Source organism: Mirounga angustirostris, unplaced genomic scaffold, assembly GCF_029215605.1.
Source record: "Mirounga angustirostris isolate CCGP_5_RB_7025 unplaced genomic scaffold, mMirAng1.0.hap1 SCAF_9, whole genome shotgun sequence".
In the NCBI taxonomy this organism is placed as follows: Eukaryota; Metazoa; Chordata; class Mammalia; order Carnivora; family Phocidae; genus Mirounga; species Mirounga angustirostris.
Genome location: NW_026991717.1, coordinates 85,505,455 through 85,527,124, shown reverse-complemented (window position 1 = coordinate 85,527,124; position 21,670 = coordinate 85,505,455). Strand labels below are relative to the sequence as shown.

Here is a 21,670-nt window from a genome sequence, read left to right as displayed (position 1 = left end):
GGGCAAGCAGGCTTCCCTCTGAGCAGGGAGCCTGATGTGGGGCTAGATCCCAGGACTCTGGCATCATGACCTGAGCCGAAGGCAGATGCCTAACGACTGAGCCACCCCGGCGCCTCAGAAAACTGTGTCTTAATGGATACTTAAATAGGAGTAGAAATCATTTACAGAGAAAAACAAAAAGCAAAACGATTTCCAAAATGCTACAGACATGGTACTTATATTAAAAAATAGAATAAATTTTCTAATACTAAAATATCATTTAGTCCCTACAGTTGTATAATACAGTCCCCCAAAGCAAGGATAACATTCATTAACAAATGATGAGCTACTACTTAACTAGGGAATATAAAAACCAAAGTGAATGAATTATTTACATTTTATCATAAGCATCAAGAAACAGGTGCTGTTAAGAGGATGGCCAAGTATCTATGAGTTCCCAAATTAATCTTGGAGATTACTTTGGGAGGTTTAGTGCTATCCTCAGAATTCCACGTATAATTCCTTTGTTCAGTTCATATAAGAACTGTTCCATAAAGTCATACTTGTGTATTTGACTATTCATAATAAAACACCAGGAGTTTATCATTGCTCTAAGTTTTTTATAAAGAGAAATGTCTGCCTTTAATAATAAGAAGGTGATAAAAATTAATGGGAGTAAAAATTAAGAGTAAATAGCACTTTTTTAAAATCAGCATCTATACTTTTTCAAAAATTTCTTCAGATATTTTATGATGTTCTCTTGTATTATTTTTATTCAAAATGTAAAGAAACTAATATTAGAGCTGCATGACACTTGCTAATCAGAGGCAATCAACTGTAAATGACAGAAAAGCAAATAAATTTTTCCATCTTGTTCAGATCCACCCATGCACTGCTTCATCTCACATGTGAAGGACATTATATAGCATTAAGAGACAAAATAATAATGTTAAGTTGTGACATAAACCAACGAAGTAAGGAAATTTAGAATTAAGTTTGACAGTTCCTAACCGAGTCCACTGTACTTTGGTATTACCACACGTATATGATACCTACAGGCACAGAGGAGCTAGGAAAGGGCAGTGTGTCAGCCTTAGAAGTTAATTTCCTTGCTTTTGTTGGTTTATATTACCATCTAATATTACGTAAACAATCCGTTTCTAGGCAATTTATTTTTTTCTCTGCCATGATGAGCTGAGCTCATTTGGACACCAAGTATCTTTCAACATATAAAAATCCAGTTTAATAGCAACAGCAACAAAAGCTCATAAAAGAATGTCATTTAAAAATAAAATTTACAAAAATATATGATATATGAGAGGGGAGGGGGTGGGGGGATGGGTTAGCCTGGTGATGGGTATTAAAGAGGGCACATACTGAATGGAGCACTGGGTGTTATACGCAAACAATGAATCATGGAATACTACATCAAAAACTAATGATGTATGGTGATTAACATAACATAATAAAAATACATGATATATGATATTTGTTTAACTAGAAAGAACATTATTGCTCATATTTTATAATCTTTAAAATGTGAAGGTAATTAGCACAACAGAATTTATTAATAAACAAATTGTTTACCTCAGAATACTTAGGGTTTATTGGTAACTCTTATTTGGTCTTTCTAAAAATAAAATGATTACCTGAATACTTATGGATCTAGATAAAAACCATCATAAGTGACTAACACAAGTTGGATTCCAGGAATCAGAATATTAAGTGAATTTTTGGAAAGCCATCTCAGAGTTCAAAGCTGATCACCATATAATGGGGCAAAAATATAGTGGACAAATGTACTTTTCGATCACTGTGATCATGAGTGAATTTCATTATCCTCTTATTCTAGTAAAAACAAATAGTCATTCTAGTATTTAAAATGAATAATCTATGTAATAAATTCAATTTTAAAAACTGGCATTCTAAAAATAAATAAATAAAAACTGGCATTCTTAGTAATGACAGCAATGCTTACATATCTTCAGTGTAATATGTACAAAAATGATTCTGAACTTAAAATATCAAGTATTAAAAGGAAGTGAAGACTTCACTAAATAATCACAAACTACATATAATAGTGGAAATAGGATATTGGATTACATTGTAAACACTTCCATGGAATATATAAAACCACACTGTATGATTTTGTGAAATTAAAGAAGTAGAAATACAAGATAATATAAATGTCATTTGGATACAGTTATGATTGTGCAAGGTTCAAACTTAACATTTTCTAAAGAAAAGGTTACAAGTTATCAAAACTCCTAAAGCTGTACTCAGCGTTTTTTCAAGACTATGAAATATATTCTAAAATATATATTTAATATGACTGTGAGATAATAAAAATACTAGTGATATGCTTTTCGTATTGCATTTTAAATACTAAGCAATAAATTACAGAATCTTTTAAAATGTGTCTATGAGTCACTAGGCAAGAGTGATTTTTCAAGATGCTTTTTTTTTTTTGTTTCAGTTAAAATTAAAATCCATGCTGTCTAATCCTTGGAGTCAATTTGTAATTAAGGGGATTTGATGAGAGACCAGGCGCTGAATTAATGATAAAATTTAATATCTGTTTTAATGCATCAACATAACAGAAAAACTAACCAACACTGAACAACACAATAAAGTCATTTTGGTATAGAAGGCAAACTACAGCTATGTCAATTTGCAAATATTCATTTTCTTTAATAAAGTGTACATGCTCAAGTTCTACAGATGCATTACTAAAAACTATGTGTCTAGAAAAACACTCATGTCAAGTATGCTAGTAGAACAAGGATTTGCTTGGTACAGGAAACTACATTGTTTAATGTAGTTAATTTTACTGAGAATTTTATGTAATCTGTAATGAAGTATTTAACTGCTTTCCATCATCACGTCTCAGATCAGAAACACTTTTACTTGGTAGCCAAAGTACATTAACTGTAATTGATAATCTAAAGTTTGTTTTTTAAATATAAATTTTTAGCCTGGAAAGAACATGTAATTTTAAAAAATCAATCAAAACAAATTTCATAGTATTTTAAATAACCATCTGGATTTTTGCACTATATTTTTCAAAGTTTTAGTATACTTCAATTCACAAGAGAATTTAACATGTCCAAATTATTCCAAGTCACTATAAGGTACAAACTTGTGTAGAATCTGGCTACTGGAAACACTAAAAATGAAGAAGGACACTTTCATTTGGCCAGCATTCCTTATGTAGCTTCATCTAGCTTACCCCTAAAATACCAAGAAAGCACTTTAAAAAGACATAAAACTGAAAATGCCACCAAAATACTAACATCAAGTCAGTACTGAAATCAAGTAAAAAAATGAAACAGAACTAAAATTAAAGGCACAGTGGTAGAAAACAAATATATCATTTTCAGAAACAAAAAATCCAAAGGCCTAAAAAGAAGATGGGGAAATATTTTGTACCTATTTTATTTCCAAACACCAAGTCTATCTATGTCAGCAAGTTTTCAAATTCAGTGTAAGATTTTCCAATTCAGAATGCTTTGGATTAGGCCCAGATTTATTATTTTGTTAACATTCTTTTGATGATTCTAATACATGCCTCTGTCGAGACCTGCTAACCTATACTCATTACCTAACAACCAGTCAAGTGGACCTTTATTGCTTTTAAAGCTACTCAGGGTATTGATTCCAACAATGTATCATGAATAGCTTCTCTTCTATGTCTTGGCCCACTGTAATAGCAAAACTCAATAGGCCAGGAAAAAAGGGGAGGAGATATTGAGGTGAGAGCAGAAGGCAAAGCAGAAAGTAGGACTAAAGGTACTGTTCATGTGACACAGATAGGAAAGGCCAGGAGGAAATCCTGGGAGCACTGAGTTTCTTACATATTCCATTTCTTTTCAAATCAGTGCTTATTTTGATATTAAAGCAATTTCATCCTACCATCCAAATACCTCTCTGGTTTGGTGACAGACAAGAGACTGTGGCCAAACTGAAGATAGGATGAGTAGATACTATCTGGACAAAGGAGGTAGGGCAATAGGTGATGTAGGGCATTTCAGTCAAAGGAAATGCCAGTTCCAAAGACAAGGAGATACAAAGATTTAAAAAGATTCCAAGATCTATCTAAAGCTAGCTCACATAAGGATAAATCTGCCTGGTGTGCTTAATATTCGGTCCCCTACTGAAAGTTTATGTCATCATTCAAGCATTCATTTTGATTTTTTTTTGGCATATTACAAAATGTGTAAGACAGGAGAGCATGCAATGTAATTTTATATTTCTATAACTATGTATCAAATAAAATCTCACATTCCTAAAATAATATTATTAAATTCAAAATCAGAAAAACACTGGCATCCCATGTTAAGAGCAATTAAATGTAAGAATTCACAAATATTGCTTTTGTGGTTTGCCACTGATAATCTCCACTGATAATGGTACAGTTTCCCAAAGAAATTCAGTATTCCTTCCATGTAAGAGGTTATGGTTCACAGTTATTTCATCTGAACCTCATCAGTTTTTATTGTGTCTTGATGAACTTACACAGGCTTTGATGATTTGGCTATACCTGGTGCTGGAATCCACAGACCCATCCTTCAGCGTAACTGTGTCTTTCAGAGAGCTTGTAATGAATGCTGTCATGGCAATTCCCCATTTGGTATGCAAAGACTGTAAACCTGGTCTAGCTGCCCGTCTTGCGTGTTGTAAGGAAAGGAACTCTCTCAAGGAAAAATGTATTGTGTGAAAAACAAAGTCTGCCATGGGAACAGAATGCTGTTAGGAATCAGCGCAGAATTTCTCTCCACTTCCTTTACTCAGAGTTTTGTGTTTTTTAATACACTGACTCTGACTTTTCCAACTGGCTACTCCATAACTTCAGATTGCACATGGCCTATCGCAGGCTACCTGGCCCTAAGTCTACCTCAGGATCATTTGGCTCAGCATTCAAACCTGACTGGCCCGTTACCTCTCAGTTTCCCAAGTCCAGTTTATTAAATTGTTATCTGACTTAGCAATCTTTTTGAACCAGGACATACAGGTTGCCTCTAGCTAGCTTTAGGTTAGACAGCCACATATCAGACTTCTTATACAAGGAGAATAACTGAGAAAATGTTTGCGATAATTTCCATTCTTTAAAATAAATCATCCTCAATGTTCCATTCACGTTACATTCTAACCCTTGCACTTTTACTTCATAAATAAGCTCCTCAAAAAATAATTTATATTTTTTCCACTTTTAAACTTTCCATTTACTCAGCAGTTTACTAGATTCAAGACCACCACCATAACCACTGAACTGAAACTGCAATGACAAAGCTACCACTGCCCTCCTAATTGCCAAATCAAATGGACACTTTGATCTTATTTGATTTCTCTGTAGCATTTGACACTGTGAACCACTCCCTTCATGGAGTTTTATTCTATTCTGAATTCTGTCATAACACAATCTCTTGGTCATCTTCTTATCTATTTCTTCTCAGTCTCCTCTGTGAACCACTTATTTCTGTGTACCAAGAGTTAAATGTTGGAAATCACTATTGTTCCATTTATCTCACTTTTTCTAAATCTGACCTCTGAGTATTCCCATACACTTCAATAATTTGAACTACAACTTGTATAAGATCTGGTATAATTCTCTCTCTTCTCAAACTAATTTCCTGCCACTATATTTCTCACTATGTCACTTATGCACCAACTGACATATTGGTAAGTTACTCTACTTTTATTTAAAATACATTAATAACAATATAGAGAAGAAAAAAAAAGCCTGGAATCACTGGCTTCCAGTGGTACATAACAATTCCAATTCAATTCAAACTTGTCAAGACCATAGTTAAAAGTAGAAATTATGCCATTCATTAAGCTACTAACATTAGTATCAAAACTGACACAGCCAGAACAATCTTTAAAAACAAAAAGTGGGAATTTAGAGTCCAGAACTAAACTCTCATATATATGGTCAAATGACTTTTGAGGAGGGTGTCAAGACAATCCAATAGGGAAAGAATCAGGTGTTCTTTTTTTTCTTTCAGCAAATGATACAGAGCCAACTGGATATCCACATGTAAAAGAAAGCATTTGAACCTTAACTTACATAAGATCTCCAAATTAACTCAAAATTGGTCATAGATGTAAATGTTAGAGCTCAAACTATAAAACCCCTAGAAGAAAACACAGATGTAAATTTTGAGTTAGGTGAAGCCTTCTCACTAGCAACTAAAAGAAAGAAAGAGATAAACTGAATTTAATCAAAATTAAAAGCTTTTGTTTGTTAAAGAACACCATTAAAAAAGTGAAAAGACAACCCACAGAATGGGAAAACTATTTGCAAATCATATATCCGACAAGGGGCTTATATCCAAAATATATAAAGGAATCTTCTAACTCAACAATGAAAAGATGACAATCCAATTCAAAAATGGGCAAAAAATCTGATAGACATATCTCTAAAATCGGGTATAAGACAAGGATATCCACTATTGTAATTCCTGTCAAGATTAATTTGGCAGGTCTAGAAACTGTGAGGGGGCAAACGGGATATTATTAAAGTTCTCTTTATATATCTTAGCATTTATTTCACTGGCTATGGTGAGCATGTATAACTTAATTAACTTCCTATTTTGCAATAATTCAAGACCTACAAGAACTTGAAGAGGGTATAGAGTTCCTGCATAGCCTTCATTTAACTTCTCCCAGTGATAATATCATGTATGTACCATAGTATATTGTCAAAACCAGGAAATTGACAATGATACAATACTATTAACTCAGATATAGACCTTATATGGATTTCATCCGTTTTTACATCTTCCCTCCCAGCTTCCCTTCCTGGTATGTAATTCTATGAATTTTAGTATTATAAAATCTGACTACAGAGTTGTTACAACACTATGCTACAGAGAAACTCCCTGTTAGACTTTAATAGTCATACTCAAGCTCTTCCACCTAACTCTAAGAAACTACTAATCTGTTCTTCATCATAATGATTTTGTCACTTTGGGACTATTATATAATTGGGATCATATGGATTAACCCTTTGATATTGGCTTTTCTTATTCAACGTAATGAAAACCATCAAAGGTGCTGCATGTATCAGTAAGTTGTTCCTTTTTATTGATGAATCATAGTTGATTGTGTGGATGTTGATCCACTGACCTATTAAAGAATATCTACCCTCTTTCTAGTTTTGGCCAATTACAAATAAAGCTGCTATGAACATTTCTGTACATCATTTCTGTGAATATAAATTTTCATTTCTCTAGGGTAAGACTCAGGAGTGCAATAGCTGGGTTATGTGTTAAATATATTTCTTCTTTTTTTTAAAGATTTTTATTTATTTATTTGAGAGAGAGAGTGTGTGCACAAGTGGGGAGGAGGAGCAGAGGAAGAGGGAGAAGCAGACTCCCTGCTGAGCAGGGAGCCTGACACAGGGCTTGATCCCAGGACCTTGGATCATGATCTGAGCTGAAGGCAGATGCTTAACCAACTGAGCCACCCCTGTTAAATATATTTCTATAAGAAACTGGTAAACTGTTTCCCAAAGCAGCTGTATCATTTTACATTTCTACCAGTAGTGTAGGAGAGATTGTTTCTGCACATCTCATCAACATTTGTTATTTTGAGTACTTTTTTGTTGTTGTTTAGCCATTCTAATAGGTATGACATGGTATTTCATTTTGGTTTTAATGGATGTATACATTTTAAAAGGGAAATTCAATTTTTAGAAATTTTGAAAATAATAAAATTAAAGCACAAGCTTTTTGGGTCTTTTGTCAAGTATTCTGCTTTGGTAACCCTGAAAGTGAGTCTAGGAATCTGAATGTAAATGTTCATCCTGTTATTCAAGTACTCTGCTTCTAGAAATCTATCTTGAAGAAATACCATACAGTCCTTAAAAATTTAACTCACATGTATACTTTCCCAGGAAACTATTAGAAAGTATGCTCCAACAAAGAAAAGAGTTAAGTCAAGAAGGAGAAAAATGAGATACAGGAAACAGGTGATCCAACATAGGAGAAACTAAAGGAAGCCACAGAATTACATTGAACATAGGTTCTAAGACCAGTAATGTCCTATAGGACAATCAGTTCAGATCCTTAAAAAAAAAAAAAAGAGTAATAGTTCTAGGTCACCTGAAATATTTGAATGTATTAACAAGATATTTATATCTAGTAGAGAGTGTTTGGATGTATTAGTGATACACAGTATACAAACAAAGAAATCTAGACTATAATTCTGAGGAAAACAAAATATTGAAAAAGAAAGGAACTGTGAAGGGTGTGAAGGATGAAATATTTTCATCCTACTTATAGGCTAACAAATTAGCCTGCCAGTTTCATGCATACTGGCAGAAGACAAGAATTCTGCATTCCAAAGAACTTTACTCAGACATGGCACAAACACCTAAACTTCATGTTTGTATTGCTGGTCTTTGCTCCCCAATTCCCATGGGGGCAATGTGGAAGGGAACAGTTGGATACTGCACACACAGTGGGACTGAATTACAGCTAAAGAAATCCAAACTCAGGGAAGCCAGATCTTTTATAATATACTACAAGCAAACTTACATGACCTCTGCTTCAGAGGGGGAGACTTTGTTTTTATTATATTGGACAGTAAACAAATCTGCCTTCTGCTACAGAGGGAGACACCATCTCTATCCTCCAAGACTGTTTGCTAAGCAAATATCCTCCAGAACATATTTCAGAACAAAGGTCAATTGTGCCTCTGCTTAGGAGGAACACAAAAAAAACCATGGGAGAATTGTCACCCAGTTAGAGGGTCACAACCAGCATTAGGTTTCAAAAAAAATTAAAGAGAATTTAAAATGTCTGAATACAAATATGTCAATAGAGTATGTATTATTTCCTTACGTTTTATTGTGGTTTAGTTTTATATTTGTATGTTGTATATTATCTGGGTCATGACATAAAATATAATTCTTGCTGAGATGTCTGAAGAATACTATATGGTCAGTTATGAATATTATAATAATGTAAATACTAAGCACTAATCTAACAGAAAGCTAAATCTTCATCTTCATAGGAGGGAGTCAATTAATAATAACAAAAAATGAAAAAAAAAACTATAAGCTTTTCACTTAGAAATATAGTATAGATACAGAATAAATGGCTGAAAGAGTTCAAAGTGATTTTTTTTCCTGTGGAGCAGAAATCAGGAGAGGTACGATGAGAGGCTGCCATATTTTTTATTAGAACCCTTATAGAATCATTTGGCTTTTTTTTTTTTAAGGAGGGGTAGAAGGGCAGAGGGAGGAGAGAGAGGATCTTAAGAAGGCTCCCTGCCCAGCACAGAGCCTAACATAGGGCTAGATCTCACGACTCTGAGATCATGACCTGAACTGAAATTAAGAGTCAGACACTTAAGTGACTGAGCTACCCAGGTGCCCCCAGAATCATCTGGCTTTTAAAACTATTTGTTTTACTAAAAATAAAAATCTGAAAAATAATCAAATTTTTATTTGCTAAATATGGTTAAATATTAAAATACACAAAATATTTAAAATATACAAAAATATTTTTCACAGTGGTGTTCATAAGAATGCAAAGCTACAAACAACCTAAATATTCAACATTAAGAGAAGAGTTAAAATTATGATGCATCTGTGCATTGCAAATTATGTAGTACATTAGCATTAGGTTGATATTTATAGAGTAAGTGTACTGGAAAATGCCTATGAAGGGTTAAGTAGGGAAAGCCAGATACTAAGTTGCATGTGTGGTATTAATTCACTTAAGAGATACTTATTCAGTGGCTACTATGTGTACTTGTAGGAGATCCAGTCAGAGCTGGTTTTCAGCTGTTATGCATAGGAACAGCCCTTTGTCCTGGTATAATTTTCAATCGTATTTCTTTTGTTCTAAAAAAAAGTCTTCGTTTAAAGATAAATTATATGGTCATCCTACCTAAGACCATACTAGCTTAAAATGGACGGCTCTTCCCTTAATGCAGAATGTATGTGGGCCTGAATTCATCATCTCATAAATATATATCTATGATATAACACCACAAATTTATAAAACCACATTTTCTAATTTAAATGACTCCAAATGTTTTTAAACTTCCTCGTTTTAAAGATATAAAATAATTTGACAAGATCATATAGTTTGTTCGTGGTACAGCAGACAAGAAAACAGGTATCTGACCCCTACACAAATGTTCTTTCTACTACCACACCATATGGGATAATGTGTCCTACTTTATAGATTGTCCAACATTTTCTCAATTGTACAATATATTTGCTCTCATTATCTTACAAATGTAGGAGCCAATGCTCAGATTTCCCCAATGCTATATAGCTAGTGAATGGAGAAATTCAGGATTTTAAATTTAAGATCTATTACTGCAGTTATCCACTAGAAAATAATCTAAAACCATACTCCACAAACAGTAGAAAGGTGATATCATCTGGGCATATCAAAGACAGTCCATTTACATGGCCAATATAAGCGAATGACTAATAACTCATCTCAATATATGATTTCATCATAAGAAATTATATTATTATTTACTATCAAATGTAATTAATAGTGCTTGCTATTTACTCATTCTCTTAAAAGAGCTTATCCTGCAGTGAACTCTAAATAGCAAAGGAAAAAAAAAATGCATAAACAAAAATCCATTCTATCGATATTCTTAAGCCAATAGTGAAAAACTAGAATTCCTGACACTGCATTGTTCAATTCATGAGTGAAGACACTTTAGCACAAGACAGAAATCTTTCTAGAGAGTTTTAATTGGGCCCAGTTAGTGACTATGAAGACATTATTCTGGAATAATTCCATATCCTCCATGTCTTGAACTTAGTAAATAATAAATATGTTGACTTCAACCAGGATAGATTAAAACTAATTTCTGATTTCAAATACTTAGTGATTATGTAATGAGTTCAACAATGTGCTAAATTCCAAGAGAACAGCAACCTGAAAAGGCTACGATTCCTTATGTTCAAGAAGTTTTTGATTTAGAGATGACATGTAAGCAATCAACTGATACTAAATACAGAATTAATTAAGTCATAACAGAAGTAAAGACCAGAGGAAATGAAAGAATATGACATATTTAGGAAGTAGTGGGGGATGGTTAGGGTTTATCAAGACTACAAAGAGAGAAATAGTAAAAAAAAAAAAAAAAAAAAAAAGTAAAAGACACAAGAAGGAAAATTAAAAAAAAAAACAGGCTAAAATTGTAGTGTGGAGTCTTAAATTCTTAAGTCTTAAATTAGGAGGTTTGGATTATACTCTATACATAATAGAAAGCAACTGAAGTTTTTTATTTATCTGACCATTATTTCACTCTTGCTCTTGACAGTTACTTTCTCTCTGCATATTTAAGGAATTATTCCCATTGTTGCTTTCAGGATATTTAAGAAATTATTCCATTATTGCTATTGAGAAGTCAGTGAGTCTAAATGCTATTCCTTTGTTAAATATGTCTTTTCTAATGGCTGTTTTTAACAGCTTTAACTTCAATGTTCTGCAGTTTCTTCTACTTTGCCATACTTAGAATTCATTTGGTATCCCTGGATCTAAGGCTTTTGTCATTTGACAATTCTGGAAGATGCTCAGTCATGATTTCTTTGTATCTTGCCTTTTTCCTTTCCCTATATTATCGACTCTAGAATTCTAAATGATTTATTTTAGATCTTTTCACTCTATCTTTTGTGTCAACATCTATTTATATTTTTCATTTCTTCGTCTTTCGGGCTTCCATTTCCATACTTGGTTCAGATCTACCAGTTCACTAATAGTTTCTTACATTGTATGTAATCTGTTGTTAAACCTATGTGCTGTTTAATTTTAATTATTTTATTAATTTCTGTAAATTCAATCTTTTTAGTTTTCCCAAATTTACTTGATCATTTTGGTCATTTTTCTTGCTCTTATTTTCAAGCATCTATTTGTAAAGATATTACTTAAACACTTATATTCTGTGACTAATAATTAGAATACCTAAACTATTTGTTGTTGAAGTATATGATTCTGCTGCCTTATGTTTTCACTAACTTTCATTAGAAGTGCTTTTTTCTCTTATGTGTTTTTTGATAGCTCTGGGTCTTTGAAATTTTATCTACAAGAAATATTAGAGGCTAACTGGAAAGTAATTTGCTTTGGTTTGTTGTTTATGGGCCCCTCCAGGGTAGGACTACTTCAATTAAATCCTCAGCTTTTAGAACTACACAAATAGCAAGAATTCAGGCAACCTGTGTGGTTCTAAACCTGCCTGCCTGAAAGCTGGACAAGGAAGATGAATTCTCAGTGATTTCACTCCCTCCGCAGTCAAGAAAGTCAAATTCCTTTGTTACCTTATTTTGTAGGAAGGGCTTGACTCTTGTTCACCTAAACACTAATGGTGTGGCCATTATGATACCAGCTTCAAGAGAGGATATCTCATTACACTCTCTGGCTTAAACAGGCTCCAGGCTCTATCTCTTGTTTGTCTTGCCCTTGAAACCATTAAAATGGAAAATTCACCAAGGTTTGACAAATGCTCTCAGGGTGAAAGACAACTTCAGGCAATCACTTACTTTTCAAGTTCCCCTCCCCTGCCTCCCGCCCGCATTTCTACTTTGTTTTAGGCCTTTGTAAATTCCTTATCTTCCTGCCTTCTCTATAATGTTGTTGTAAAATAAACTTAAATTATAAATTTTAGCCATCCTTTTTCATTTCTTTTTTAAATCAGAAGGGTCATTCAGGATATCTCTATTTTCTCATACTGTTGAAAATAGCAAGACAGTGAAAGTTTTTGAGTAGCAAAGTGTCACTTGTGTTTTAGAATGATTGCAAATGAAAGTGATGACTGGTTACAGAGGTGAGAAACTGAGGACAGAAGAGTTAGTTAGGAGGGTACAGTCATACTTCAGAAATATTATGGGTTTGCTTCTAGACCTCTGCAATAAAGCGAATATTGCAACAGAGCAACTCAAATGAATTTATTTCCCAGTGCATATAAAAGATATGTTTACACTATACTATATTCTATTAACTGTGCAATAGCATCATGTCTAAAAAGACAAAATGTGCATACCTTAATTAAAAAATACTTTATTTTTCATGGAACACTACATCAAAAACTAATGATATAATGTATGGTGATTAACATAATAAAAAATATTGTTAAAAAATGATAACCATCATCTGAGCTTTCAGTGAGTTGTAATCACTGATCACAAATCACCATAACAAAATTAATGCTAATGAAAAAATTTGAAATACTGCACAAGAGTTACCAAAACACAAAGTGAGCAAACGCTGTTGAAAAAAAATGGCTCCAATAGACTTGCTTGGCATCCGGTTGCCACAAACCTTCAATTTGCAGAAAATGTATGATCTGTGAAGTGCGATAAAGTAAAGCACAATAAAATGAGGTATGTCTGTAATATTATCGTCTAGATCATGAACCTGACATAGGGTAGAGGTAAGATAATAAGAATAGGAGGGAAAATGGGCGAGAAATCATTGTTACAGAATTGATAATACTGGATGTCCCACTGCTTTATGGTGGATGACAGCTTAAAAAAAGAATATGAAAATTATGTCAACTATATTAGCCTACATGTCTAAGGAGCATGGTAGTATCATTGATTAATAGATATTAACTGATCAATTTGGAAGTAAATAATGGAAAACTATTAGGAGCAATTTAAAATATAGGGTATGTCTATCACCAGAAAAAGAAATCAGGGTATGGGTGCTTAATGTTCTCAAAGTAGCTCATAGGCTAAGGGGCTTAATTGATGTTAATGGCCAGCTTCTCTCCGGTGTTTTCCTTATGGCTATAAAATGGCTGCTGCACTTCCAGGCAGCAAGGAAGTGTTCAAGGTAATAAGAAAGAAAGGAATGGTGCCTGCTACATCTGTCCTATGTGAGGGAAACAAAAACTTTTCCAGAGACTCTCCAACTTCTCTCTCCCCTGCTGTAGAATTCGTCTTATGTCACATTGGCAAAAAGAAAGGCTAAGAAAGTGTTTAACTTCTCCTGCTTTTATAGTAAAGACAAACAAAGGAGAATATGATTGGGAATAAATGTTAAGTTATACAGTCAATAGTGTTAGTCTCAGGTCCTGACTTCTTTCCAGGGAGAAAAGGCTTAGGGAGTCAAATTAGTGATTTGTTTTCAAACTTGTTGAGGGTAAGGAAACATTAAGATATCTAAGTGGAAGGGCAGAAGAGGTAGTCATTAGGACATAAATAATAGGTGATATTGTAGGAATGGATGAAATTAGAACAAACAAGGCTACAATAAAAGAAACTCCCAATGCTGACAAGAAAGTGAAACAACAAAAACTCATTCATTACTGGAAGGAATGAAAAATATCACAGCTACTTTGGAAGACAGTTTGGTAGTTTCTTACAAGAATATTCTAATCATACAATCCAGCAAACTGCAGTCCTTGGTATCTATCTAAATGAGTTGAAAAATATATGTCAAAAAAATTCTCCAAATGGATGTTCACAGCAACTTTATTCATAACTGCCAAAATCTGGAAGCAACCAAGATATCCTTCAGTAGGTGAATAGATAAATAAACTGTGTACACCCAGAAAATGGAATAATAAACATTAAAACAAATGAGCTACACAGCCATCAAAAGGTATGGTGAAAGTTTAAATGAATACATACTGTATGATTCCAACTATATGACATTCTGGAAAAGGCAAAACTATGGAAACAGTAAAAAGATTAATGGCTAGCAGGTATTAGGAGGAGAGAAAAATAAAGAGGTAGAACACAGAGGATTTTTAGAGTGAAACTCTTCTGTATGATACTACAATGGTAGATATGTCATGTATATTTGTCAGAATGCATAGATTAATGTGAACTAAGGACTGTGGGTTACACTGATATAGATTTGTGAACTGTAACAAATATACCACTCTGGTGTTGGGCACTGGGGGCCTGTACATGTGTGAAGGCAGGAGGTATGTGGGAACTCTGCACTCTCTGCTCAATTCTGCTGTGGTGAATCTACAACTGCTCTAAAAAAGTTTTTTTTTTTTAAAGAATAATAAGGAACTAATCACATAACTTGGGAATAGGTAGAAAAGGAGGCACCAGCTAAAGAATAGCAATCAAAGAAAAAAATGATGAGGATATAGCAATAGAGAACTATAGGAAAGTTTTCAAAAGGGCAGGGCCAACAAAATGGAAATGTATTCTAGTTACATTGACTGGGATACTGAGTAGGATAGAGAATAAGTTTCACAGGTTTAATAATCAGAGGTCAATTATAATCTAAGAATGAAGGGCTTTCAATGGAATTACAGTGGAGAAGCTCAACTGTAGAAAGTTAAAGATGTATGATAAAGACGATAAATAAAATGGAAGAGGGAAAAAAGGCAGTATATATGAAATTTCTTAAGTCTGATGTCTGCATATTTATGGTTAATGTAAACTCATTTAAAAACATTAAATGTCCAAAACTGTATTCTTCAAGAAACCAATTTCTTAACATAAATAGGTAAAATTTATTTTAAATGAGATGATAAGCTCTTTTTTTTTTTTTTAAAGTAACTCTCAAGGTATAGACTAGTATCAGTATAAATTTAGCCCTTCATCCTAGGTACCACTGTGTTTTACTTGTTATTAGGGAAAACTGCAAACATCATAAAAGTAGGGGGAAAAAGTGCCATGCTAGCAAATTTAGCTAGTATAATTCCATGCTACTTCAAAAATAATGCTTATATGATCACCAAAAATCCGATTTTATGCTCTACCATAAAAAATAATTTAGGATTTCCAGGTTATTAGAATAAACAAAGACATTATTTGAATAGCACTGCAATATTAAAAAGTATTTCCTTGTATGATAATCATGTATTTGCCATAATTAATTGGAAAGTTCTATACAATGTATGATCATTAACTTGGATTTTTCCCAAACATATCTCTAGTACTGTTTCCTTTATGAATTTCAACATTACACAATTAAATAAAGCATTAATTTTTCAGCTCTTATCCTAGTCAAATTTACCTTTTACTGATTATCAATAATAGTACTATTTATGATAAAATACTAGAAGTATTATTGACTGACCGAAAGCTCCTAGAGACATTGACTCTTTTTAAAATTTCTTCCTAAAGCTTATTTAGATACTAACTAAATATTGAATGAGTTAACAAAAAAATGATACTTGTAGGTGCACTGTAAAAGACAGGCATACTGCTGAGAAAGGAGACGAAAAGCTGATTCATTAGATAGCTTGGTAATATACTTATTACTCATAACTTATACGGCAACTTGAAGACACAGTGTGCAGTAACCAAAACACCAAAGAAAGAAAGAACATCATCCCTGGAAGGTAAGAATAGTTTTTTTTTTAAATTTTTTTAATTTATTTATTTGAGAGAGAGAGAGAGAGAGAGAGAAACAGCATGAGAGGGGATAGGGTCAGAAGGAGAAGCAGGCTCCCCGCTGAGCTGGGAGCCCGATGTGGGACTCGATCCCAGGACTCCGGGATCATGACCTGAGCCGAAGGCAGTCGCTTAACCAACTGAGCCACCCAGGTGCCCATGGTAAGAATAATTTTTAAAAAATGATTCAGAATAAAGCAGATATAAATATATAATAAATTTAAGGTTTCTCATGAGAAAGGATAGCATGTATGATACTACAATGGTAGATATGTCATGTACATTTGTCATGTCAACTAAAAAGTGATTTGAAGCCAGTCTTATACAAGACAGACATTTTTAAAAGAGTGAAAATGAACACTGGAGCTTTAAAAAGACTAAATTGATGAGTTTTTAAAAATTCTTCCTCCCATCCTTACTCTACAAAAAAGTTAAGTTGGTTAGTGAATGGATGAAGTTATGAAGGATTAAAAGACAACAGAAAAATCTGACACTTATGCAGAAAAAGGTGAGAAACTAGAAAAGATTTTAACATAGTATATTTGTCAGGAGTAAAAATGTAGCTTTGTTTATATATTGTTTTATATAGTCTGTAGTTTATAGAGATTTCTATTTTATAGGGATTTTGTTTTGTTTGGTTTTGAACTTCCTGGTTTTTTTGGTCTACATGTAACCTTCTAATTTTAATAACCTCTTAGAAATGTGCATTTCTTTCTCTCCATAAATAGCAGGTGCCATTTAATTCAGTTTAACACAAATAGACAACAAAGAAAGCCAGAATAAGGACTGTGGTATTATTATGTACTTAACAAACTAGAATTTAATTCTAGGTCTGTTTTATATGGAAATAGCCATGTCACATATAGCACATGAAATCTGTCCCCTGATGCTGATAATAAATTGGCATATATAATGGAAACTGCCTTTAAAACAAAGTTACTATCGATTTGCAAGTATACATTTGAAAAAATTATTATACTAAATTTTAATCATAGGGCAAGTTACCCCAAGGAGGGGTAATTAAAAAGTGATCAAGAATCTACATTTCTTTTTTTTCCAATTTATTGTTCTAGTCTATAAATTTGAGAGAAAAGAAGAGAACGTGCATTAAACAATGACAACAAAGTTATCACAAATTCCTAACTACTCTCTGAAAATTTCAAAATGACGCTCAACACAGTTGTAGAAAAATCTGACTTCAACCAAACTTCACACTTTTTGGATAGACGAAACATTTTCCACTTCAAAATGTCACCATTTTTCTCAATTTTGGTAGATAATTCTGGTCTAGTGAGTTACACTGCTAATGCCATAATATTCTCCTGTAATTTGTAGCAAAAATGAATTTAAGACAACAAAGTACAATACAATATTCTTGATGGCACACTTTTTCTTACTACACAATCACAAAAATGATGAATCTTTTCTGTTTCCTGGGGATATGGTTTTCTTTTTATTTTTAACCAGTTAATGAGAAAGTAAGCACCTTGAGGGCAGGAACTAGTACTATGTCACAGGTGCTATGCTAGGAATTGAGACAAAGACAAAGAAGGAGAATGGAAAGTCCTAAGTACCATAAGAAAAAATATGTAAGTAGTAGAATCAAAGTGACGTCCTTTTTCGTGATTATTGGATCTCTATTACAATGAAAAAGAACTTCTTGTCATGAAACATACACTTCACTTGTTTCAAGTTCCAGTAGACTATATTTTCTCTCTTTTCTTGTAATAAGTAACATTTTAAGAACTATTTCAATTCGCAAACATATTCACATACCCTTCAGGGAGTGCCAGTTCTGTGGGTTAATAATATCACAAGATTAGTGTAATAAATATTGATGTGACGAAAAGGCTCATGGTTTAATTTTTTTCCCTTTTAGTGTGCCACTTTTTACTAACTACAAAAGATAACAGTATACCATAAAATCAGAAACAGAATGAACACATACCCAAAGTATTAATATACCACCACGCAAAATTCAGAAAATATGTTGTTTTCATGTACACATACACGAAATAAAATAATACCCTAACAGAAGGGTGCTGTATCTGTGTTTAAAGAAGGGGTTGTCGGCAAACACCACAGCTCACTTCTGCTTAAATGTACACAACTGATATATGCAGCACAGAAAGCTGGCACCAAGGGCTTACAACCTTAATTTGCCTGTAAGAAGGAATGGAGATTTACCTTCAGAGCACGTTCTTGATTGTTTTCAGCAGTCAGATGTCTCATGTTGTTTGCTGAAGTCTGGTTCTGCTCTTTCAGATGATGAAGCTCCTGCTCTAGCCGTTTGCACTGCCACAGGGGAAGAATCCCATTAAGTAAAGGAGTTATAGCATTTTTTTTCCCCAAACAAGCCACATGAATTAATGTAAATAATACCACTGCATTCTCTAAAAGACAAGGTATCTTTTGCAACAAGAATAGTAAGTTAAAAGTAATGATGAATATGAACATATGTTTATAGTAGTCTGGCAATTCAATTGCAGTTGTTTGTCTTTTATTAATCTAAATATTACCATAAAATTAGAAAAATAACTTATTTTTTCATAAAATTAAGGTCAAACTACATTGAAAAATGTTTTCTTCACTGATCAAACAGTTTTTATTTTATATCTTTCGGCTGAATAAAAGCATGCTTCTAAAAATCAAACGGGGTTCTATGTAAACCACGATACGATATTCTGTGATGAATTTTTATTAAATTTTTAAAAATAACAATTATCATAAAATATACAGTAAGAGGTTTTTTAGATTTTTAGAAACATCTAAAGAAACAATTGTGTAAGGAAAAAAGTAATAACTATAGAGTGCTACAAGGTTTGGAAACAACTAAGGAAACAAGTGTTTTTAATTTCTTTTTTGACTAAACCTTATTTTTAAGTAAAACAAGTGATAACAAACATATGAAATGATATTCTGACCTACTGGGAATATATGAAAATTTTAAAAAATAAATTATAAATAAAAGCATAAATGGGCATCTATTTTGAAAAAAATAACTGAAGTACCATGCCATTTGAATACAAAATCTTCATATAAATATATCAAACATTTTACACAATAACTGTACAGGATATAAAGTGATGTGTTGTCATTCAGGACCATATGAAGATATCTGGGGGATTAGCTAAAGGAATACAGTACTAAACCCATCTTCCAGGAAAAAGTTAAAAATTACTCCTTAAATTAGAATATTGAGAGCATGCAACTCTTGATCTTGGGGTCATGAGTTTGAGCCCTGTGTTGGATGTAGAGATTATTAAAAAAAATAAATAAACCTAAAAAATTAGCATATTTAAGTAACAACCAATAAATAAATACACATACTGATTCAAGACCTAGACAAAATTAATTCTAGATTATTTGACAAAAGACTAGTTGCCCTAATGAATTAAAAATCATTATTATGATACATTCCAGATACAGTCATAATCTAAATTGGCATCTGACATTGATTTCTTTTGCCTCTGACCTGTATAATATTCTTTAGCCTGTATCAGTATTTCTCCTGCTTGAGTAAGATACAAATCCACTTAAAAGAAAAAGTTTTACCAAACTGGTGATATTGACTTATATAATGATGTTTTACAAATATAACACTGAGTATACATGCCTCCTGCATATGTAATTATAAAACCAAAATACATTTATAAATGAAGTAAAATAATAATCACAAAATCAAGACTTTAAAATATTAATTTAACTTAGCAGATAAAGTTTTGCTGAAATTAAGTTCTGTAAATATAATACAGTACTGACTGATACAGTGGCAGATCATTTCAGGTTGTCATGTCTATTCCAACATGTGCTGTGTGATAACTTAATTCACTTATCACATTTTTAAAAATTATTTGACTGAAACCTTTCTGACATGACATCATCTGGCCTTTATTTGGAAGGGACACATGATTAAACATTAAACTCTATAGCTGTCCCTTTTTAGCTTGTAACAATTCAAGTATTTGGTCACAAATGCAACCAAAATACAAATGTTTTGTGAAGACACAAATCATGAGGCATGAAAATGAGTAAGACATAGCAGTGAGCATCACAATCTAGTAGAAGTATTCTTTATTATCCTCTACATTTTCAATTAATTTTAATACAAAATTATTACATATTAAGTACTTAAATGGAATGACTAAACATGACCTAGGATGTTACAAAGGTGGGGTAGATAATTTGGTTATGGGATAAAAGAATGTCTCACAGAGCAGATGACATCTGAGTTGGGCTTATTTGGGGAACATGATTTTATAAGCTGAAGGAGGAAGAATACAGGAGAAAAGGTAGAAACATCAAGGGTCTATCTGGAGAAAGTGAGAAATCACAGTCACAAGTTGTCTGACCACCTGTTTTTTGTGTTTCTAAGTAAATTAGAAATAACCCAAGGATAGAGACTTCTTTCCTACCTACATGATCCACAAAATACAAAATACTATAGCCAAACAGAGAAGTATGGTTTAAGAACAATAAAGCTATTTTTGAACCCAAGGGCATTTATCCACATTGCATACTTGGGCTCAGTTTTCATGGCCATGAAGTACAAGAGGGATAGAAAATAAGGCCCAGGGACCACTCAAACTAGCAAGTGTCCTAAAGGGCTATACTTTCAAGTGTTTAGTGATCCTTCCTACTTTCATGAATGGAAAGAAACAAGACAAATGCCAGAGAAAATGTATGTCCCTAAATCAAGAATAATGTAATTTGTTCTATGGTTTTAGAGTTTCATTTTGAAGTAACACCATTAAAAGTAACACAATATCTTCCCTAATCATATTCTGCCAAATATTAATATCATTAAAAGTTCTATTGAATAAATTGAAACCTAGGTTTCTTACATTTTTATATTTAAATTTTTTAAATTTTTATCTTTTTAAAGATTTATTTATTTTATTTTACAGAGAGAGAGAGAGCACGCACACGCACTTGAGTTGGGGGAGGGATGAAAGGAGAGGGAGACAAGCAGACTCCCTGCTGAGCGAAGAGCCAGGATGTGGAGTGATCCCCATGATCCCTGAGATCATGACCTGAGCCAAAATCAAGAGCTGGACGCTTAACCAACTGAGCCACCCAGGCGCCCCTTAAAATTTTTTTTAATACTCAAATTGAACTTAGGTAAATGCTATCTGTATACTGTTAGAGTCCCTGCGAACTAGAATTCTCATCATATGAGACTAAAGATAAAGACGAAAGATAAAATAGGTTAAATAAAAAACCCTTTAGTTCAGAATTTGCATTGGAAGTATCAGTACAAGGATACAAAGAGTTTTATCTTTAAAAAAATGTGAGTTTATATATTTCCTAGTTTTGCCCATTGAAATTTGGTAGAAATAACAGGAA

General features: G+C 32.9%; 1 protein-coding gene across 8 annotated transcripts in view; it reads right to left on the bottom strand.

The window, feature by feature from the left end:
• The window catches only part of MIPOL1 (mirror-image polydactyly 1), a 318,590-nt gene that overhangs the window by 141,687 nt on the left and 155,233 nt on the right, over positions 1-21,670 (bottom strand). For all 8 annotated transcript variants that reach the window (XM_045900733.3, XM_045900736.3, XM_045900731.3 and 5 more), the window contains one exon: positions 18,512-18,619. In XM_045900733.3, coding sequence (XP_045756689.1) covers positions 18,512-18,619 — 108 coding nt within the window. The remainder of the gene's footprint in view (positions 1-18,511; positions 18,620-21,670) is intronic.